The 23,757-nt window shown below is 39.2% G+C and overlaps 1 protein-coding gene and 1 long non-coding RNA gene across 4 annotated transcripts in view; one reads left to right on the forward strand and one right to left on the reverse strand.

Moving 5' to 3' along the window:
* GARS1 (glycyl-tRNA synthetase 1) overlaps positions 1-15,372 on the reverse strand; it is a 47,661-nt gene extending 32,289 nt beyond the window's left edge. The window contains exons 1-5 of one of the 3 annotated variants that reach the window (XM_064575098.1): positions 15,108-15,229; positions 13,063-13,212; positions 2,119-2,220; positions 1,294-1,396; positions 126-267 (exon numbers count right to left, since the gene is read on the reverse strand). In XM_064575098.1, coding sequence (XP_064431168.1) covers positions 126-267; positions 1,294-1,351 — 200 coding nt within the window. In that variant the 5' untranslated portion in view covers positions 1,352-1,396; positions 2,119-2,220; positions 13,063-13,212; positions 15,108-15,229. Of the gene's footprint in view, positions 1-125; positions 268-1,293; positions 1,397-2,118; positions 2,221-13,062; positions 13,213-15,107 lie in introns of all 3 variants that reach the window. The other 2 variants (XM_064575097.1, XM_054505245.2) reach the window with 2 other exon arrangements.
* Positions 15,373-15,418: 46 nt separating this feature from the next.
* Positions 15,419-23,757, forward strand: part of LOC123835431 (uncharacterized) — a 50,992-nt gene continuing 42,653 nt past the window's right edge. The window contains exon 1 of the long non-coding RNA XR_008505243.2: positions 15,419-15,551. This is a non-coding gene — a long non-coding RNA (uncharacterized LOC123835431). The remainder of the gene's footprint in view (positions 15,552-23,757) is intronic.

Here is a 23,757-nt window from a genome sequence, read left to right on the forward strand (position 1 = left end):
GATGTATATTTTGTCTTTCTTTATTTTCCACATTTTTACAATGAATATGAGTAGTTTTTGTAATCAGGAGAAGTTACTTAAATATGCATATTAATGAATTTCAGCCCCCAAAGTAGAAATCTTACTTTAAAACTGGCTCAGGGGTGAGCATGGTACAATCAATCTCCAGGATCTGTTCCTCTTGGATAAAGTGCTGCCTCCAGGTCTGAATAATATTATTCTTCAAAGCACATCCAACTGGCCCAAAATCATACAGACCACTAACACCTACAAAATATGAACAAGGAAAATCCATACTTTACCTTGTCACTCCAAGCAAATTAAAGCAAGGGGATGTACGAAACTGTACGACTTCACATATTCCCTAAAGAGGTATTAAAGTCAACAATTCAAACCCCTCAATACTGAAGGGGTTATTTCCAGCTAGCTAAGAGAAGTAAAATTAAAAAGCTCTTACTCCGTTTACTACTTCTATATTAAGAATCCCAAGTAGGATTAGCAAAAAACTAAAAGCAAAAGATGTTCCTCCATATATAAGAAACAATGAAAAACAGATTACACTTTTCTGCCATAGATCTAACTTGTTGCATCAGCTGATAACAATGATGAATTTTAGCACCCAATTCTCTAATTTATTCTTGGATATACAAGCCACTATATTTAATCTTGAGTATATGAGCCACTATATTTAAACCTCAAGTTAAACATTTAGAAATCTGCTTAGCCAAACTCAAATCAAGTTTCAGGGACAAAGTATTAAAAGTCTAATACTGTTGGAATGATCTCCACCCACTATGAAAAATACCACTGTACATTTAATCAGTGAATTATATTTGCCTACATACCTTCACAAAGCATTCAGAAAGATGTAGAGATTTACCTACATACCTATGAAGAATGTTTTCTCCTGGCAGTTGCCATAAAGAATAACCTAGGGACCCTGGCTTCTCACTGCCCTTGTGTGAAGATGCACGATACAGTTGGCCAGTGTTACAATGGCCCTCAACTGCTCCAAAGAAGAGTCTGATAGGTACATGGACATATTAAGTGCTTCATACCTGGGCCCCTAACAATTCCCTACATCCAAATGGGAAAAAAGCAGTCTTTGAGAATAAGTAGGATGGAAAGGAATAAACAGATTTTACACCAAATGGCCAATATTAAACAAACAAAAGCATAATGTTCTCTGTTTTATGTGACCTGATACAGTTATCGATTGAAAAGCCATGTTTTTGATTTAAGAACAATAGTAAAGTGACCCACAACATAATTGCGCTATCATTAATCCCCTACCTCCATAAATAGCAAAAGCTTGATCGTAGAAAAACCTCCTCTTCAGGGTATCTTCCATTTTTGCTCTGTCTACAATGTCATCTTTGGGTTGTAATGCTAGCTCCTGTAATGGATTTTCAAATAGAAAACGTGTGATTAGGAGTGAGAGGAAATATGAATTTATATATGTGAGTTTGGTTTATTCCTCAGCAAAATTCAATACAAAATTTATCAGACAAGATTTTGATGCCTCTAAAAAACAGAAACCTTAGGGTTTTTCCCCCCTTTCAGTTACAAAAAAGATCCCTTTAACTTAATTATTTAGGAAGATTAAGGTTACTTAGATGCAGATACTGATAAGCAATATCTGAATTTTTATTGGATCACTGTAGTGAGACAGTGACTTAGAACTCCAAACTATTTCAGTTTGGTGATGGGACATTTACTGTTTGAAAGATTTGGGAGCAGGTATCAGATGGATATACCTTTTCCTTAAAAGAAAAAAAAGTTTAACACAAAACCATTATTTCCAGGGATAGAAGAATTTATAAAGAAGAGCAAGCACAAAAAAAAAAAAAGCACAATGCCTTCCAGGGAAATTCGCGGAGTATATTAAATCTAGGATTTAGGGGAGGGGTGGGTCAGAAGTCAGGGAGACTTCACAGACAAGGTGACATTTTGAGATGGAGCGTGAAAGCATGAGAAGTCTGCCAGGTAGCAGATAAGAAGGCATGCTGGATAAATAGAGATAAGGCAAATGATACTGTTCAGAAACTTTTCTAGGTCCTTCCCACCCAAAGACATTAAATAAAAATGACATTCCTCTTTTAGGATCCCAAGACTCACCTTTGCTTCCAGAACCCTCTTCCGGGCTTTGAGCTCAGCTACAGCTTTGTCTACATCTACTTGGGGTGCTTTATCTTCTTTCAGTTTTCGAACAAGATCTCCCTAGCCAACAAAGAGAGTTTATATTCAGGATTGGTTTCAGAAGTCAAGAAAAGTTATGAATGTGTTTTTAAGCATGGCTTTAAAAAGTATCTGTGTAAGAATGAGGCCATTCAAATGTTTATTATGTGAGATGTCATTATAAATTTTATAACTGAAGGTCTTTGCCCTCAGTATTTTTAATCCAGCAAAATACACAAACAAGTATACAAATAACTATGTTCTAAGGGTGATTAGTACTACTGTGCTTTTTTTTCCTTTTGGGAGAGGAAACAGGTGGAAAAGGAGAGGAAGGCATTGATAAAAACTGTGACAAAACTTGGAAGCAATCAAGATGTCCTTCAGTAGGTGAATGGATAAACTGTGGTACATCTAGACAATGGAATATTATTCAGCACTGAAAAATAAATGAGCTATCAAACCATGAAAAGACATGGAGGAATCTTAAATGCATATTGCTAAGTTAAAGAAGCCAATCTGAAAAGGCTAATTCTAAGCTATATGATACTCTGTAAAAGGAAAAGCTATCATATTATGTAAAAGGCAAAGAGTAAAAGGATTAGTGGTTTGCAAGAGTTAGGGGTGAGGGAAGCATGACTAGGCAGGCACAGAGGATTTTTAGAGCAAACTATTTTTAGTAACAAACTATTCTGTATGATACTATATTTGGTGGTTACACACCATTATATTTTTGTCAAAACTCAGAGAATGTAAAACACCAAGAGTGGATCCTAATGTATGTAAACTATGGACTTGGAGTGAAATGACATATCAACGTGGGTTCATCAATTGTAACAAATTGTAACAATTTGTAACAAATTCTGGTGCAAGAAGCTGATAGTGTGGGAGCAGTATATATGTGGGATCAGGGAGTATATGGGAAATCTCTGTGTTCAGTTTTGTTGTGAACCTAAATTTGCTCTAAAAAATAAAAGTCTGTATACATAAAAAAAGCAACATGAGGAATCTGGTGATTGAACTGTTGTTATTTTGATTATATCAATGTCAATATTGTGGTTGTGATACTGTACTAGTTTTGTAAGATGTCACCATTGGGGGAAAGTGAGTTAGGGACACAAGTGATTTCTCTGTATTAGTTATTACTACAAGCCAGTCTACAATTATCTCAAAATAAAAAGTTTAATTTTAAAAAGTAAAAACAAAAACAAAAAACTGTGAAAGAACAAGGTTAGTACTGAGAACACAAAGAGCCAATAAATAAACCACCCTCCCCTTGAATCTCTCTCCTACTTACAAAAACGACCATCCTGGTTTTCCACCTACTTTGACCATTTCTTCTTAGTCACAACTAACCCATATTCTTCTGCCCTCTTCTTTTTTTTTTTTTTTTAAAGATTTTATTTATTTATTTAATTGACAGGGAGAGAGAGAAAGACAGCATGAGAGGGAACATAAGCAGGGGGAGTGGGAGAGGAAGAAGCAGGCTTCCGGCTGAGCAGAGAGCCCGATGTGGGGCTCGATCCCAGGACCCTGGGATCATGACCTGAACCGAAGGCAGTCGCTTAACCAACTGAGCCACCCAGGTGCCCCCCTCTGCCCTCTTCTTAATTGTTACAATTTTTCCTTGATAATTTCTCTAGAATACTTTATTCACTTCCAACAACCTACCACCTGCACACTGATTCCCCCACTTACAGTAATGTGGTGGAGTAAGGAATCTGAAAAAGCAAACAAACAAAACATTACCTATTAGGTCTAAGAAACTTCAAGCTGAGAAATTAAAGTTGTCAAATTGATAGAGCCTTCGGGTTCCCAACGAAGTAACTGCTCTCTAGAGGAGTAGACCTTCCGCATAGGCCTTTTAGGATTTTCACAGATCGAGGTCACCAAAATAATAAGCATTCAACTCAAAATTTAAAAACCCATTGAGGAAACAAGCCACCATAGGTGAGACTCCGTGGAAATGACAAATAACAGAATTAGAGCCTCCAAAATATTAGAATGATCAAATATACTTTTTTAAATGCTTAAGATGTTAAAAAGGAAAGGAAAAGAAAAGAAGTCAAAAACATGAGCAAAGAACTAGAGACTATCAAAAACAATCAGGAAACCTGACAAATAACCACACAGGTTCCGGTCCAAGAAGATGACAGAGGAGTGGGGGAGGGGCAAAATGGGTGAAGGGGAGTGGGAGATAAAGGCTTCTAGTTATGGAATGAAGTCACAGGAATAAAAGAGACAGCATAGGGAATATGGTCAGTGGTACTGTAATAGCACTGTATGGTGACAAATAGGAGCTACACTTGTGGTGAGCACAGCATAACATATAAACCTATCAAATCACTATGTTGTACACCTATGTAACATTGTGTCAGCTATGCTTCAATATATATAAATAAGTAAGGGGGAAAAGAACCACATAGATCATCTAGAAATGAATCACTGAAATTAAAAACCCACTGGACAGGTTAAACAGATCAAAGTTGAAGAGAGAATTAGTGACTTACAGCACAGACCTGAAGAAATTATCCATGCATAATCCATGGAATGGAGCAGAGAGACAAAGATGTAAAAATATAAACAGGGTAATAAGACTCAGAAAAAAGAGAGCCTGACATTCATCCAACCAGAATTCTCAAAGAAAATAAAGAAAATCCGTAAGATTTTGAAAAGATAACGACTATGAATTTTTCTATAATTGCTCAAAGACATGAATTATCAGACTTAGGAAGCACCATGAAATCCAAACAACATACAAAACAAAAACCTACATCTAGAAAAGTCTATAAACTTATGAGAGAGATTAGAGACTGGGTTTTAATTCCCGATCAGCTAATTGTGAAACTTTGAACAAGCTGACACCTCTCTAAGCTTGTTTCCTCAACTGTACAATCAGGATAACAATACCTCACTGAATTGTTATAGAGTAAATAAGGAATGCCTGGGTGGCTCAGTCGTTAAGCACCTGCCTTCAGCTCAAGTCATGACCCCAGGGTCCTGGGATCGAGCCCCGCATCGGGCTCCCTACTCGGTGGGGATCCTGCTTCTCCCTCTCCCACTCCCCCTGCTTGTGTTCCCTCTCTCGCTATGTCTCTATCTGTCAAATAAATAAAATCTTTAAAAAAAAAAAAAAGAGTAAATGAAACAATTTAAGCAGAATATTTTCAATAGTACCTAACAAACAGTAGACACACAAAAAATTATAGTTACCATGCTATAAAACACCCCAACTTGGTTGTGGCTGAGTTATTTTTCAAATACTTCAAACCCAACTTGTTTATACAGAATTATTTTTCTCTGCCCTAAACTTGTTCCTTCTCCTATGCATTGCTTTCTATTTGTTAACAACAAAAAAACTACCATTTCCCGAATAAGAAACATCAAGTTATCCTTCTTTACTGCCAAAATCTGGTCAATTTCAAATTTCAATCTACTGTCTCCCTTTCACACCCCGTAGACTCGATTGCTAAAACAGATTACCAATTTGGTTCTCATCCAAAGTGTCTACACTAAGATACGTTCACCCCAAACTATCCTAATGCATGTCATTTCTCTCCAACCTTCGTAAATCTTTTCACAAGCACATAGCATTCCTAATTTGGTGACTGTTCCTACCCCCATGCTTTCAATAATGTTTATCCTCAGGGCACCTGGGTGGCTCAGTCAGTTAAGCATCTGACTGTTGCTTTCGGCTCAGGTCATGATCTCAGGCTCATGAGATAGAGCCCCATGTGAGGCTGCCCACAGAGCGTGAAGCCTGCTTAAGATTCTCTCTCCCCCTCTGCCTCCACTCCTCCCCAACTGCACATGAGTGCGTGCTCTTTCTCTCCAAAAAAAATTAATAATAATACTACTAATAATGTTTATCCTCTTATCCAAAAGCACTTCCCTTCACTTAACAAAATTCACTTCGTGAATATCCCAACCTTACAATAGCTTCCCTTAAGGATGTTTCAACTAAAGGCTGAGTTTTCTCCCATATCCCTTGATCCTCAGAGGCTGGAAATGGAATAGATGTCCTCCTTATTCCCCAATGCACTTTCAAACTGATTCTTCTTTGCTACTTCTAAAACCCAAGTTCCTTTGAAGGACCTGTCATTACCCTTTCCCCTTGTTGCGGACATTTTCTTAAGCTCCCACTTACTTCCCCTCACTAACAGTTTTCCTTTATGCGATGCACTCTACTTTAGATTGTCCTGGTCAGGAGGTGACAAAGATGTTTATAATGATCTAACCTGGAACCTAACTCTGCTTACGTGTAATGAGAAGTATTCTCCCAGTTTTTACACTCAGTCTTCCAAGAATGCACCCAGGAAAATGTAATTTAAAGGAAGACTATATACTGTTTTTGTTCACAATTTTACAGAGAGTTGGTATTATTTGAAACAAACAAAAAATAAGATGGGACCAACAGCAATGTTGTCTGGTATCTGAGCAACCAACAGGATATATGTTTATCCATGTGTATCCATTGCAACTACACTCAGTGTAAATCTATGTATAGGTAGGAGCATCTACTTACTTCCATATAACTTCCAGTGGATTCATACCCAACAATTTACATATTGAAATGCACATTATTTTATCATAAATTACTTTCTTTGTATTACATTTAAAACATTATGTGTACACATATTTTTCTTTAATTAGATCTTGTAGATATTTTGTATGAATTTCATTAGTGGATTTCAAAATATCTGGTGTAAAAGGGGACACTAGGTCTGAAAGTTCAGAGCCACTGAATTAGTTATTCCTCTTATTCTTTATCATATGCAAATAAGTCTGGTCTGTTATCACATTAGCAGTTTTTATTCTATTATCCTGACCTCTTTAGCTAAAGAAACATCTTCAGTCATATTCTAACTTTATTTTGGCTTCTTCATTACACTTACAGTAACTGAAGTCACCCAATCAATGCAGTGGCTTATTTATTTACATGCATTTTATTTGTCCCTGTCAGAATAAAGTACGCTCTTTAAAAATGGGAATTCTGGCATGTCAATTCTGGCGCTCAAATACTTATTGACTGATACCACAACCTAAATCTAGCAAAGTACAAAGCACTTAGTATTCAGGTAAATATCTACTGACTTATTCTTTACTCGGTGCTTCCTCTCCTTTTCTCTACCTCTCAGAACACCTATCTCATAAATGTTCACTTAAAAAAATAAATAAATAATAAATAAATAAATAAATAAATGTTCACTAACAGGGCTTTTTCATGAGGATAAGAATTCTGTGAAAGTCTTTGTTTTGAAAAGAGGTAGGCAAATGGTAGTTCTTTTTGAATGTCTGAAAGAAGTAAGCAAGTAGTTCTTTCGGATATCTAACCACTCTGTGTCAAGGGTTAGCACTCCCACATACTTCATCTACCTTTTCTTTTGAAGCTTCTCAGAGAATACTAGCAAGCAAGGCCACAGTAAAGGCAGGAAGAATTTAAATTCCCCTGAAAAACTTTTTTTTTTGTTTTTTAAGATTCAGGTACAGAACACATACATCAAGGTAGAGAACACATACATCAAGTGCAACTATTAAAAAGAAGCAGTGTGGGGCACCTGGGTGTCTCAGTCAATTAAGCATCTGCCTTTGGCTCAGGTCATGGTCCCAGGGTTCTGGATCAAACCCTGGGTCGGGCTCCTTGCTCAGCGGGGCCTGCTTCTCCCTCTCCCTCTGCCGGCTGCTCCCCCAGCTTGTGCTCTCTCTCTCTCTCTCTGACAAATAAATAAAGAAAATCTTTAAAAATAAATAGATAGAAACCGTGTGAGAGTAAGGATTCCTACAATGAGTTAATCATCTGTAAAATGCAGTGAAGAAAGGAAATAATCATGTTTATTCTGAATAATAGAATAATTAAACCATGATTTATAATGATCCAATCCTGAAAACAAAAGAATTGGAGGTAATCTAAACATGGAATGAAGGTACTTAAACAGTCCTAATATCTAATTATTTTTCTTCCTTCTTTCTTCACTGCTCAACTATATTTTGGGTTGTGTTTGCATGTATGTGTGTGTGCGCTGAATAAAACTGACATGAAATATCATCAATATCTCTAAATTATCCTTAAGAAGCTTAGTCCCTGGGGCGCCTGGGTGGCTCAGTCGTTAGGCGCCTGCCTTCAGCTCAGGTCATGATCCCAGGGTCCTGGGATCGAGCCCCACATCGGGCTCCCTGCTCAGCGGGAAGCCTGCTTCTCCCTCTCCCACTCCCCCTGCTTGTGTTCCCTCTCTCGCTGTGTCTCTCTCTGTCAAATAAATAAATAAAATCTTTAAAAAAAAAAAAAAAGAAGCAGCTTAGTCCATGGATAAATTCCTACCATAAAGACATATATTAGAACTAAGAGCCTATGATTATAAAGCAGAGTAGCTATTAGATGAGAAATCATTCCAAGGGATCTTCTTCATGGATCCTTCATATATATCATGGTGCATATTCAGCCAGCCAAGAAAAACCAACAAGAAAACATTTCCTCACCTAGCTTTACATACACGTAGGTAGAAGAATCCTATTATGATTGAGTTCATCTCAGATTCCCCAATGTTTTATAATTATTGACAAAAACTTCATAAACTTTTCATTTGCCCTTTCTGGATTAAGCAAGCGCTTTAATGGGTCCTCTTAGTCCAGAAAATCAAAGCAGAGAAAAATCCAAGGCTCTTCACCCTAAGTTTTCTTACTACTACCAAGATACGAGTTTCATCTGTGTCTTCCCAATCACAGCAAAAGAAAATTTGAAATACTGAAACTCAAGTAATATTATTCGCACATCTATTCCTACCATTGGCATTTCACATGGTAAATCATTACAAAAGACCTCCCAAGAAACCACTAAAAATGCTTTTCTAGCACCCCATCTCACCAAATTCAGAAGACATCAATCCTCCCCTAAAGGTGCAAAATGTTTTCAAACTGGCAATCACAAGAAAATGTGAGCTCCATGCCAGCAATGGTTTGGTAAAATTAGTACCCCCAGTAAGCCACAATCATCTCAGAACAATATCCTATATCTAACATTTTAGCAAGAGCTTACTATACGCACAGTGGGCAGCATTCTCAGCACTTCACATGAACTATCTCATTTTAATGTTTATAACTCCATTCCCATATTACAGATGAAGAAGTTTGGCTACAGAAAGGTTAAATAATTTGCTGAACATCACCAGCTAGTAGACAGTGGAGTCAGATCCAAACTCTGGAAATATAACTTCAGAGCCTACACTTTTTTTTTTAAAGATTTATTTATTTATTTGAGAGAGAGGCAGAGAGAGCTGGGGGGAGGGGAGGGGCAGACAGAGAGGGAGGGAGAGAATCTCAAGCAGACTCCCCACTGAGCACAGAGCCTGACACAGGGCTGGATCCCTGGACCCTGAGATCATGACCTGACCGAAATCAAGAGTTGGACGCTTAACCGACTGAGCCACCCAGGCACCCTACGGCCTACACTTTCATTACTAGATGCATCAACACAAAAATATGCCAGGGTATAAAGAAAACCCATTTAGCAATTCTGCAAAACCTCTCCGGTTTTGACAATTATTAAATTTTACTACAGGTTTAAAAAAAAAAAAAGTCTTTCTTGGTTATTTTTTTCCATACTAATTACTTTGTTAGAGCATCAAGTTATATCCACCTAAATCATTTCAGTGACCTCTTAATTCCAAGCAATGATACTGAAAATACATAACCAAATCTTTACACCACTTCCTCCCTAAACCTCCAGATCAAGTGAAAGTCATCTCAACAGATCCTGTTTGCACTGAGACCTTGAGATAGAATCTCACCTCATGTTTAGACAAAGCTGGGGCTGGGGGGGGTGGCATTCTTGACAGGAGAGTATGATCAACACAATTAAATGCTGAAGATAGGTAAAATGATGATTATTGAAAAGTACCCTTTAGGGTACCAGGAAAGGGCAGTAGTAGAGGCCAAGGGCAGAGGGCAGTGGATAAAGGAATGAAATGAGAAATAAGAAAGTGGAGACAATGAGAGAGGATAAGAGAAAACACTGAGCTATAAAGGGTAAAACAGGCTGGGGAAATGGGAGCTTCTGGGGGCTACATTCCAAACAAGAGCCCAAATCTGTCTTCATATAAATCAGACACTTCCATTCCCCGAAAACATCAGTTCTACAACTTCTTGGCCTTAGAACCTCTTTATACTGTTAAGATTACTGAGAATCCCAAAAAGTTTTTGTTATTGTGGGTTATTTCTACCAATTTTTACTATATTAGAAATTAAAATGCAAATTTTAAAATATTAATTCATTTAAATAACAGTAAAAGCTCAATATGTGCCAATGTGCATAAAAATAACATTTCTGTGAAAATAATTGCATTTTCCAAAACAAAACAAAAAGTAGTGAGAAAAGGTTTTATAATTTTGCAAATCCCTTAATTTCTAGCTTAATAGAAGACAGCTAGATTTGCATATCTGCCTCTCTTGCAATATAGCATTTTAATGGTGAAGTATACAAAGAATACCACAAGTTAGAAAAGGAAGAATTTTAAAAGCGTTTTCAAATAGTTGTGGATATTCTTCTTTTAGACTATACCCAAATTCTGACAAGTGGTAGTTTCTTTTTTTTTTTTTTAAGATTTTATTTATTTATTTGAGAGAGAGAGAGCACATGAGAGGGGGGAGGGTCAGAGGGAGAAGCAGACTCCCCGCCGAGCAGGGAGCCCGATGCGGGACTCGATCCAGGGACTCCAGGATCATGACCTGAGCCGAAGGCAATCGCTTAACCAACTGAGCCACCCAGGCGCCCCAAGTGGTAGTTTCCTAAAGGTTATTTCATAAAAGTTAATAGCAATGTGGAATTGAAAACTATACCAATGAACTTTTTATACCGTTACATTAAATCTATTAATGTATTTTAGACTCTGAATAAATCTTTTACCAATATTTGATTCCATAACATCAGGCATTATCATACGGAAAATACTGAGTTATGTAAATCTTCTAGATACTGACCCACTTATTACACTATATCAAAAAAAGTACATTTGTTAATATCACTACTCATCCCATCAGAAAAGTCTGTAAATACTGTGAAGCTGTCTAGTTCATGCAGCAGATAATGTTTCCAAAACTCTAAAATTAACCAAAAGCCTGATTTTATTATTGGCTATAAATACTATCAGTTGTTTTCTTGAAATGACAGGCGCTCTTCACTCATATTTCAGAAAATGAATGCCCAGCAGCCAAAATTGAATTTTACAAATAGCGTTCCATGAAAATAAGCAGGTAGTTCAGCTTGCAACTCAAACAATCATACAGATGTTTTTCCTGAGACAATCATCATATTTCCATATGCTTTACATGTATTTCCCATTTTGTCACACAGAACACTAAAAAGGTGTACAAAGGTCTGGATTTAATAAAATTAATAATTTTTGCTGCTCCATCAAGGACACTCTAAAGCAAAACTTTTTTTTTTTTAACTGTTAGGATATGACAGAGTATGATGTGGTGTCCTCGTGTGTTTAGTTCTAAGGGCAGGCAGTTTTAGCCACCATGATTTTTATATCTTCTGTGCAAATAACACAGTAAAAAGTGAAAATAACATCTCAATTTCATTATGAAAATGGCTTTGACTTTGAAGACCTCCAAGGGTTTGAAGACCAGAGAACCACTGCCCTACAGCAACTGTTCCCAAACAAGATACTCCAAGACAGAGGTTTTTCCAACACATGGTAAAAGGAAAAAAAAGACACTGTATTAGATCTTTTTTCCAAAATTAAACCTATCAAATATAAAAAAGCTGAATAAAAATTCAATTTTTATTTTTTATTTTTTTAAAGATTTTATTTATTTATTTGAGAGAGAGAATGAGAGAGAGAGAGAGAGCACAAGAGGGGGGAGGGTCAGAGGGAGAAGCAGACTCCCTGCTAAGCAGGGAGCCCGATGTGGGACTCGATCCCAGAACTCCAGGATCATGACCCGAGCCGAAGGCAGTCGCTTAACCAACTGAGCCACCCAGGCACCCTAAAAATTAATTTTTTTAAAAATTAAAAATAAAATAATAAAAGACAGCTTTTAAAAAAAAATTGGGGCACCTGGCTGGCTCAGGTGGTAGAGTATGCAACTCTTAATCTAAGAGTTGTACGTTCAAGCAAGCCCCCACCTTGGGTGTAGAGATTACTTAAAAATAAAATCTTGGGGCACCTTGGTGGCTCAGTCGGTTAAGTGTCTGCCTTGGGCTCAGGTCATGATCCCAGAGTCCTGGGAATCTTTGCTCAGCAGGGAGCCTGCTTCTCCCTCTCTGCCTGCAGCTCCCCCTGCTTGGGCTCTCTCTGTCAAATGGATAAATAAAATCTTTAAAATAAATAAATCTTTAAAAAAAAAAAAAGGACTGCTCTTTCTTTCGAGTTATAATCTGCTTTTTTTGTATTAAAATATCCTTTCTTTTATAAAATAAAAGAGGAAAGCAGATGGTATTGTGAGGATTATACTAGTTTTTGATTTACTCTTATTTGGCAAAATGAAGGCTGGCCACACTGTGCTTATTCCCAACTTTTTTTTTTAAATAACATTTTTTTATTATATATTTTTTTAAAGATTTATTTATTTTAGAGCGAGAGTGAAAGCACAAGCAGGGGAGGGGCAGAGGGACAGGAAGAGAATCTTAAGCAGACTCCCCAGTGAGCATGGAGCTTGACACACGGCTTGATTCCACGATCCTGAGATCATGACCCTGAGCAGAAACCGAGTAGGATGCTTAACCGACTGAGCCACCCAGATGCCCCAGTTCCCAACTTTTTAAAAAAAACTCAATTGCCCTCGGGTGCAATTGAGGGTCCTGAGTTTGAGCCCTAAGCTGGGGGTGGAGATTACTTAAAAATAAATAAAATAAATAAATAAATACATACATACATACATACATACCTCAAGTGCCCCAGTGTGCCCTTGATCAAACAACTAATGTGTTTTCTAGATGCTCTGAAGCCCTCCTACAAGTTCCATAACTAGTTCTCCAGGAAATAACTAAGAATATGCCACGGAGAAAATTCATTTCAGTCCATCAACAAGCCAAACCTTTAAAAGAAACAGCATCCACGTAGTCAAGCAGATTAGCATATTTATATAAAACACATGCCACTAACAAGACCAGTTGTTAAGCGCCTTAAAAATCCCACTCCAAGAATGTCTTCAATTGCACAAACTTCACAATGGAAATATGTCAAATGGATAGATGTGACGATGTGTCTCATTTCCTCATAAGCAAAAAGAGAGCTTTAACCAGATGATCTTTAAATTCCCTTCCAGCTGACACTGGAATCTGTGTGATTCAAGGTTCCAGGTAGCTAACTGATAAATGTGGTCCTGGAGAAATAGAAAAAGAACTAGAACTTATATCTTCAGAAAAAAAATCTTAAAAGTACCAAAAACAAAACAAAACAAAAAACCCAAGCCAACATAAACAATACACTAAATAGTAATCACATCAGGAATAAAGTTTACTTCAGTTAACTAGTTCCACAGTCTTACTACACATGGATAATCTGCACTGCAGTTTCAGGCTAACGTGGCAGAGGGAGGGGTTTGGGTGCGTGTTTTTCCAAATTAGATGTATTCTCCCTCCTCAAGTAAAGGATATGGGGAAAAAAATTGAGAGTTACAGAAAGGACAAAGAACCACACCTAATTTTCTTTGGGTAGGGTGGGTGGAGGGAGACAGAATAATACCAATAATAAGTAAGAAAAAATTAAGCCTATAGTGAAATTTCAAAACGAAACACTACTGAATCAGGCTCAAACTGGAGAGAAGTAGACATTACAAAGTGGCAGCATTTGCTTAATTTTTGGCAACTCTGCCCCAATGAATTATTTCTGAGGCAGGGTTCCACCCTCCGTAGCTAAGGCAAGTTATTGCATCAGGCACCGGTGCCGAAGAAGCCCATTTGGTGTTTACTACTAGGTCACAGACACCCGGGTCCTATTCCAAGCTTTTGGCGTTGCCTGACTGGATGTGAGAATCCACTTGAGCTAATCATTTTCCTTGTCCTCTCTAAATTCTAATATTCATGCCGTGCCCTAGGTAAAGGAGGCCTGTATTAAATCACCAAGCCCTCCAGCCCATGAAACTTCCCTCCCTACCCCAAAATCAAATTTCAAAATGTTCCCTACAGAGGATGGCTGACTTCACCCAGTAACTCAGGAACATTTCCAGTTTCCCAGGTTTACGATCTGAAAGCTCAGTCACTCCAAATAGTCTTTTGGGAACCCAAAGAAGATGACAGGAGTGAGCGAAGGACGATGAGCGAAGGACAATGAACTCACATCGTGATTAGAAAAAGAAGTTCAAACACCCTCTCACATCCACGTTTCAACTTTTCATTTTCTCAGCCGATCATCTGGCTAACTAAGCACTGAATGAAGGAAGGTGTCAAGGAGGAAACACTATGCAAAGCATTCTGAAGATTTTAAAATAGTCCAGCCGTAAGAAGACAGAACCGACAGCTTCGCCCCTGACCGGGGAAGAATTAGGAACCTCGCCAGCCGGGTGACACAAAGAACACCGCAGAGACTGGAAGAATGAAGTTGAGGATACTGAGCTAGGCCAGGAGGAGTAACCAAGGGTCACAGATCCCAGCCCCAACGGAGAGAGGAGAGGCGCAGACATTAACAACGGCTGGGAAAGGAGAGCGGATCGCGAAGGGAGGGACGCAGGATGTCGGAGGGGATCCGAGGGAGTCACCCAAGGATAAGCTAGGACGCGGGTCCACGGCAAGGAAGGTGGCCGACGCACGCGGGGACTGGAGTCCAAAGTGGGGGAGGCGAGGAAGATACCAGGAAACCAAGGGCTTCCAGCGGATGAAGGAGAGGGGTAACCGGCGCGGTGGACGCGTGCCCGAGGAGAAGAGAGGAGGACGGAGAGCGGACCAAGGGGAGGAGAGCCCGGGGCCCAGGGGAGGCGCAGAATGCCAGTACCTGCTGGCGCACGGCAAGCCTGAGAGGGGCTAGCACCTCCTCAGCCCCGGCGCCGTCCATGCTGCTCCGCGAGGCGGCGGCGGGGAATGAGCTCCGGGCGCGGGCGCTGAGCGGCCGACAGGGTGGGAGCGGAGGCCGGGCCGGGAGCCGGGAGGGCAGCGACAGCAGCAGCGCGGCGCGGGCGGCTCTAAGCAGCGCCGAGCGCAGAGAGTGCATGAGCGGGCGGGCCTGGGCGGTCCGGAGCGGGCGGCGGCGGAAGCGGCGCGCGCGGCCCGGCCGGGAGCATGATGAAATCGCCGCGTAAACGCCGCGGCGCGCGCGCAGCCGCACATTCCCCACCCCGCGACGCGGCGACCGGCAGATTCGACACAGAACCCGCAGTCCCTCAGAGACTCCGGAGGGCTCGCTCCACCTTGGGCGCCTGGGAGGGCTGCGGGATCTCAGGTAACGCCCCGCCAACAGGCTTGCACAAAGATGAGCCTGGCCACCCCAGGGTGGACATTCCCGGACGCAGCCCCATCCGAGACCTGCCGACCGGGATGCACAAGGACCGTCAAAGCGTAGGCTTTGGGCACTGACACTCGGTCTCACCCACGGGAATACACACTTCTGTTTGTGTTCGTGCGCTCCGGAGCCTTAAAGGCTCATATCACATCAACTCAGGGACGTAGCCTCAATGTTGCTCAAGCTCTCATGCTCCTCGTATGAAGAAACAAAAGAGGTTAATGATTTGCCCATCTTAACACACCCATGCCTTACCGACTTCAAGAAAATAGCTGGGGAAAGGCGGAGGAGAGGTGAGGGTCTTTTTTGAAAAGGTGAGTTCTAAGCAACCTTTGTAGGGCGAGCAGGATTTGAGCCAGCGGACACGAGGAAAGGCAAGAGGCAGAGAGAGGAGGAAAGACTAGGAAAAAAAGATAATGCAGGGAAGTGGAGCTGAGAATCCAGGTGCCCGCGATTTCCTCCTGCGTGGCCTTGCCCCAGGAGACCTGCCCTCTTGTGCTTGGGTCCCAGCTGGCTACCCTCCAGAGATGGCTTCCTCCCTCCCTTCTGCCCCAAAGGTGGGTTGGCAGGCAAAGCTGGATTCCCTTTCCAGAGAGAGAATAGAAAAATAAAGAAAGTGTTGGTTATAGAAATAGCATTGCGCACACCCACCAGAATGTCTAAAATTAAAATGATGGAAAATGGCAAGTGAGGCTCTGGGACTGTCTGTCCCACACAGCTGCATTGATGAACTGTTTGATGGCATCTGTTAGAGCCAACCATACACACCTTCCCTGTGATCACCCCAGGAGCTTAGGAGAGTAGACAGGCTCACCAGAATGAAGTTGCCTTTCCCAGTACTATGGAAGTCCATATTCTCTTCTTGTTCCAATTTGTGGTTCTGGAGAAGTACTAACAGTTGAGCATAAGCAAGGCAGGTGCAGAAGAACCTTCTGCAGTATTAAACCATTTGTGTTTTTAAAACTTTTATTTCAAGATTTGACATTAATCACCATCTTTATCTGGCTTCATTTAATAGGTAATTTTGAATTTAATATTTTTAAAGATGAAAAACAATTTTAATGTTCACGTATACTCTTATTTACATTGTTATTAAAACATATTCAAATTCTGTATATTTTGAATCTACTTCTATATGTATTTTCAATTCTTTAGATCAATAATGTCTCATCGATTTTCACATGAGGACAATCCCAGCTCTAGTCTCCAAATCTGTTTTCCCCCCTCCAGTTCATCCTCGCTACTGCTGCCTCAGTGATTATTTCTAAAAGACAAAGCTGTGCATTTTGCTTCTCTGCTCAGGACACTTCAATAGGTCCACATGGCCCTTAGCAGAATTTCCTAAGTGGTTTCCCTTGGGAAACTACATCTACAAGACAATAATAATAGATTATATTCATTGAGGGCATACTATGTACAAGTTAGCATTCCAGTTTATCTCCTGTAAATTTATTCACAATCCAATAAGATAGACTCTTTAATAATTCCCATTTTATAGGTTCAAGATTCAGAGCGCTGAGATAGAAATAACTTGACCATGGTCACACAGCTACTGAATAGAGGACCAGAATGTGAGCTGGGGGCAGAGGCAATTTTAACGTATAACTTAATGAAGCTCAGTTTCTCTCTCTCTTTTTTTTTTTTAGCTCATTTGTTTTGTTTCTTAAATTCCAAATATGAGTGAGATCATGTGGTATTTGTGTTTCTCTGACAGACTTATTTTACTTACCATTATGCTCTCTAGCTCCATCCATGTTGTTGCAAATGGCAAGATTTCACTCTTTTTTTATAGCTGAATAATATTCCATTGTAGATATATCCTTCACATCTTCTTTATCCATTCATCTATCGATGGATACTTGGGCTGCTTGCATAATTTGGCTATTGTAAATAATGCTGCAATAAACGTAGGGGTGGGGCACCTGGGTGGCTCAGTCCGTTAAGCATTTGCCTTCGACTCAGATCATGATCCCAGGGTCCTGGGATCGTGTCCCACATTAGGCTCCCTGCTCAGCGGGGAGTCTGCTTCTCCCTCTCCCCATGCCCCTCCCCGCCCCCCACTCATGCTCTCTCTCTATCTCAAATAAATAAATAAATAAATCTTTAAAAAAAAACATAGGGGTGCATGTATCCCTTTGTATTAGTGTTTTTGTATTTTGGGGGTAAATACCCAATAGTGTGATTACTGGATGGTAAGGTAGTTCTATTTTTAATTTTTTGAGGAAGCTCCATCCTGTTTTCCACAGTGGCTACACCGGTTTGCATTCCCACCAACAGTGCAAGAGGGTTCCTTTTTCTCCACATTCTCATCAACACTTGTTTTTTCTTGTATTTTTGATTTTAGCCATTCTAACAGGTGTGAGATGATAGCTCATTGTGGTTTTGATTTGTATTTCCCTGATGATGAGTGATGTTGAGCATCTTTCCTTGTGTCTATTGGCCATTTGTATATCTTCTGCCCATTTTTTAATTGGTTTATTTGGTTTTTAGGTATTGAGTTGTATCAGTTCTTTATATATTTTGAATACTAACCCTTTATCAGATATGTCATTTGTGACTATCTTCTCCCTTTCAGTAGGTTGCCTTTTAGTTTTGTTGATTGTTTCCTTTGCTGTGCAGAAACTTTATTTTGATGTAGTCTCAATAATTTATTTTTGCATTTATTTCCTTTGCCTCAGGATACATATCTAGAAAAATGTTGCTACAGACGATTTCAGAGAGATTACTACCTGTGCTCTTCTAAGATTTTATGGTTTTAGGTCTCACATTTAGGTCTTTAATCCATTTTGAGTTTATTTTTGTGCATGATGAAAGAAAGTCATCTAGTTTCATTCTTTTGCATCTAGCTGTCCAGTTTTCCCAATACCATTTATTGAAGAGACTATCTTTTTTTCCCTTTGGATATTCATTCCTTCTCTATCAAAGATGAATTGACCATATCATTGTGGGTTTATTTCTGGATTTTCTGTTCTACTCCATTGATCTATGTGTTTATTTTTATGCCAGGACCATATTGTTTTGATTATTACCACTTTGTAATATAATGTGAAGTCTGGAATTGTGATGCCTCCAGCTTTGCTTTTCTTTTTCAAGATTGCTTTGGCTATTGGGGGTCTTTTATGGTTCCATACAAATTTTAGGATTGCTTATTCTATTCTGTGAAAAATGTTGATATTTTAATAGGTATGCATTAAATGTGTCTATTGCTCTGGGTAGTATGGACATTTTAACAATATTTGTTCTTCCAACCCATGAACATGGAATGTCATTCCATTTCTTCTCATTGTCTTGAATTTCTTTCATCAGTGTTTTATAGTTTTTGGTCTTCCACCTCTGCGTTTTTTGTTTTTTTGTTTTGTTGAGGTCTTTCACCTCTTTGGTTAAGTTTATTCCTAGATATTTTGTTGTTTTTGGTGCAATTGTAAATGAGATTTTTTTTTTTTTAAGATTTTACTTATTTATTTGAGAGAGAGAGTGAGAGAGCACAAGCAGAGGGGGAAGGGTAGAGGGAGAAGCAGGCTCCCTGCTGAGCAGGGAGCCCAATGCGGGGCTCAATCCCAGGACCCTGGGATCATGACCTGAGCCAAAGGCAGATGCTTAACCGACTGAGCCACCTAGGCGCCCTATTTTTTTTAGTTTCTATATTATCTGTTTTTGTTCTATTCTTTATTATTTCCTTCCTTTTGCTGGGTTTGGGTTTTGTTTGTTGTTGTTCCCTAAGACTATTCTTAGTTTGCATGATTTTCTTTCCTCTCCTTTGCTCAGCTTGGTTACTTTCCATTACTCTGTCTTCCAGTTCATTAAATCATTCCTCTACTTCTAGCCTGCTACTTATTCCATCTAGTGTATTTCTTATTTCATTTATTGTGTTCTTGATCTCTGATTTGTTCTTTTTTTTATCTCTGTGTTAAGGGTTTCACTAATGTTCCCCACTCTTATCTCAAGTCCAGTGAGTATCTTTATGATCATTACTTTAAAATCTTTATCAGGCATATTACTTATATCCATTTCACTTTGGTCTCTTGCTATAGTTTGGTCCTATTCTTTCATCTGGGAGATATTTCTCTGTCTCCTCATTTTGTCTGACTTTTTGTGTGTGTTTCTTTGTGTTAGGAAAGTCAGCTACTTTTTTTGCTCTTAACAATAACAGCATTATGAAGAAGAGGTCCTATAGTGCCCTGCAGTGCAGTGTTCCCTGTTCCTCAGGGCCTGGCACTTCAGGGAGTATCTCCTATGTGTGTTGCCTACACTCTGCTGTTGAGTCTTGGCCTAATTTTCCTTCAGTCTAGTTGTTTGCAGAGGCTCTCTTTGCCTATTTGTGGGCAGTGTTTGGTCCCCAGCAGGGGTGGGAGGCATTTTAACAAGGTGTGGGTTGGTCTGCTTGTAAAACAAGGCATACCCCCACTGCCACGGGAACTGAGGTCCTGCAAAATGCACAAGTCCAAGAGATGTGGTGTTGGCAGGATTTGCACAGGTCTTCTGTGGGAGGGTCCCGCAGTGCCAGGACTGAAGTGAGCATGGCTGGAAGTGAGCGGATCCTTGAAGCGTGGAGGGCGAGGCTTGGTGCAAAGTAGAGAGTTTTGTTGAGGTGCTGCTTCCTGCAGGTGGCCCATGTTTATGCTGAGCTGCATGGGAGGGAAATAATGCCTGCCAGCTCCTTTGTTCCTAGAGGGGTCTCCCTGTGGTGATCCCTGTCTCTCTGGGCCACACTCTGAGATGAGCAAATCACTCTCCCTCTCGTCTGCCCCTGACATTTGTCAGACTGCTGGGTCTATGCTGTATCTGCATAGACTGTTCGTCCTGCTATCTCTTTAAGGATAAGGATTCCATTTCCTAGCCCCCTCCAGGTTCTCCCAGAGCTAAGCCTGCAGATTTTTAATATCCTAGGCTTTGAATCCTGCTGGTTGTATGAACTCATGAAACTGACCCCTCTGGCTTTCAAAGGCAAATGTTATGAGGATTCATCCTCCCTGTTTATGAGCTCTCTGGTGTGATAGTCTGTTTTCTGCCCTTCTCTGTGCCACCAGCTTCCTCCCCACCGCAGATGGCCATGGTCCATTTTGCTCCCAGACTGTGTCTTCACCCTTCCTACCTTCTTTGATGTAGCCTCTTCTCAGCCTTCAGTTGTTCTACCAGTCTTCAGATTGTTTCGGGGGTTGTTTACACTGCTGTGAGTATTATCTAGTGTGGGCATGGGACAGGACAAGCTTAAGGTCCTCCTATTCCACCATCTTCCCCAACACCAATTGTTAAAAGGAAAAAAACTCACAATATTTATTTCACCATTGATCAGGTATGGTGCCTTTGTTGAAAATAAATTGACTATGTAAGTGTAAGGCTATTTCTCTGATCCCTAGTCTGTTCTAGTGATCCATCTGTCTATCAACCTTTATGTCAATATCACACTTTCTTGATTACTGTTGCTTTAGAGTAAGTCTTGAAGTCAGATAATGTACATTTTCCATCTTCTTTTTCAAAATTGTTTATTACTATTCCAGGTCCTTTCCATTTCTGTGTAAATTTTAGAATTGACTTGTCAGTTGAAAAAAATACCTGCTGGGTTTGTGAATCCATAGGTCAGTTTTGGGGGAATTGACAACAATATAGGCTTTGGATGTCTTTTGTTAAATTTATTTTTAAGTATTTTACTTGTTAACTCTGAGTGTTATTTTGTTTTCCAATGGTTTGTTGCTAATGTATAGAAATATAATTGATTTTGTGTAGTGATCTTTCATTTACTAATTTTAGTAGTTGAGTTTTGGGGTTTTTTTTTTTTGGTAGATTTCTTGGGATTTTCTACATTAATAATCATCTCATTTGTATAAAGAATCAGTTTTACTTCTTCCTTTCCAATCTTTATGTTTTGTTTTGTTTTGTTTTGTTTGCTTGCCTAGCTGTATAGTCTAGGTCATCTTGTACAATATTTAATAGAAGTGGTGAGGATGAACATCTTCCCTTTGTTCCTGATCTTAAAGGCAAAGTGTTCAATGTTCCTCTAAGTAAGTATCATGTTAGATGTAGAATTTTTAGCAGATGCCTTTATTATATTAATGAAGTTCCTGCTGTTCCTAGTTTGCTTAAGATTTTGTCATGGATAAGTACTGAATTCTATAAAATGCTCTTTATGCATTTACTGAGGTGACTATAGGGTGTTTCTCCTTGATTCTCTTAATAATACTGAACTACATTGTTGAATTTTTCAAATTTTATATCAACCTTCCATTGCCAGGAGAAATCCCACTTGGTTTTAACCTCCTTACGTTTTGTTGGATTTGATCTGCTAATATGTTGATAAAGATATTTGCCTCTATGTTCATGAGCAATATTAGCCTATAATTTTCTTCTTACAATATTTTTGTAAAGTCTTTCTATCAAGGTTATGTTGGCTTTATGAAATGATTTGGGAGGAGTTTCTCCTCTGTTTCCTGAAATACCCGTCTCTGTAAGATTGGTATTATTTCTTCCATAACCATTTGGTAGAGTTTACCAGTGAATTTGTGAATAGGTCCTTTCATAGAAATGAAGCCATCCATGTCTTCTATTTTCTCTTTTGTCTTTTTTTGGTAAGTTTTGTCTTTCAAGAAATCTGGCTATTTCATATAAGTCATCAGATTTATTGGCATAAAGTTGCTCATAACATTCCAATATTATTCTTTAAATACATGTAAGGTCTGGAGGAAAACCCCCTATTTCATATCTGAAATCAGTAATTAAATTTTTTTTCTCTTCCTCTTTTTTTTTCTTTGTCAGTCTTGCTAAATGTTTACCAATTTATCAATTTTTCAAACATCTAACTTTTGGCTTTGTTAATGTTCTCTCTTGTTTTGTCCATGTTCTATTCCATTGATATCTACTTTATAATTTTTTCCTTCTACTTAATTTGGGTTTAAATTGCCCTTCTTTTTCTAGCTTCTCAAGGTAGAAACTTAGATAATTTATTGTAAGTCTTTTTTGTTTCCTAAAACAAACATTTAAAATTATAGATTTGCCTCTAAGTTCTGCTTTAGTTGAATTCCAAAATTTTGGATACATCATGTTTTCATTTTCATATAGTTTAAAATGCTTTCTAATTCCCCGATTCCCTATGTGATTTCTTCTTTGACCTATTAGTTATCAAGAGGAGTGTTGTTTAGGGGAGCCTGGGTGTCTCAGTCAGTTCAGCGTCTGCCTTCGGCTGAAGTCATGATCCTAGGATCCTGGGATGGAGCCCCACATCAGGCTCCCTGCTTAGTGGGGAGTCTGCTTCTCCCTCTCCCTCTGCCCCTCCCCCTCCCCCTGTTTGTGCTCTCTCTCTCTCACACTCACTCTCTCTCTCAAATAAAGAAAATCTTTTAGAAAAGAAGAATGTTAATTTCCAAATATTTGAAACCTTTAAACATATACTGTTATTTTTATTGTTGCCTTCTAGCTTAATTCCCATATAGTCAGAGAAAAGCATTTGAAATTTATTGACTTCAGTAAATTTTGTGACCCAGCATATGGCAGTACCTTGGTGAATGCTCCGTGTGTACTTAAAAAGAATATGCATTATGCAGTTGTTGTGCGTGGTGTTTTATAAGAGTCAGTTAGACAAGGTGGTTGATAGTGTTGTTCAGATCTTCTCTGTCATTACTACTTTTTGTTTAGTTCTATCAATAACTGAGAGAGGATGTTAAAATCTCTGATAGCGAATTTGTCTATTTTTACCTTTCATTCTGTCATGTTTGCTTCATGTATTTTGTTTGACATTATTAGGCATATACACATTTATAATTATTACATCTTTTTGCTGAATGACACTTTTGTTATTATGAATTGTTCATCTTCATCTCTAAATATACTTCTTTAAATCTACTTAGTCTCATGTTAATATAGCCATTCAAGCTCTTTTATGATCAGTGCCAAATGCTAATGGGGTGCTGAGTCCTCCTGCCATAAGCCATGTGAGTGGACCACCTGGGAGCCATGCCTTCCAGCCCCAGTCCAGCCTTCTTCAGATGACTGCAGCCCCAGTCAACGTCTTGCATCTAATCTTATGGAAGGCCCTGATCTAGAACCGTCTAGCTGGACTGCTTCCAATTATTTGACATACAGAGACTGTGAAATAATGTTTGTGGCTTTTTAAGCTGCTAGGTTTGGGGGTAGTTTGTTACACAATCGATAACTA

This window comes from Mirounga angustirostris, unplaced genomic scaffold, assembly GCF_029215605.1.
Source record: "Mirounga angustirostris isolate CCGP_5_RB_7025 unplaced genomic scaffold, mMirAng1.0.hap1 SCAF_12, whole genome shotgun sequence".
In the NCBI taxonomy this organism is placed as follows: domain Eukaryota; kingdom Metazoa; phylum Chordata; class Mammalia; order Carnivora; family Phocidae; genus Mirounga; species Mirounga angustirostris.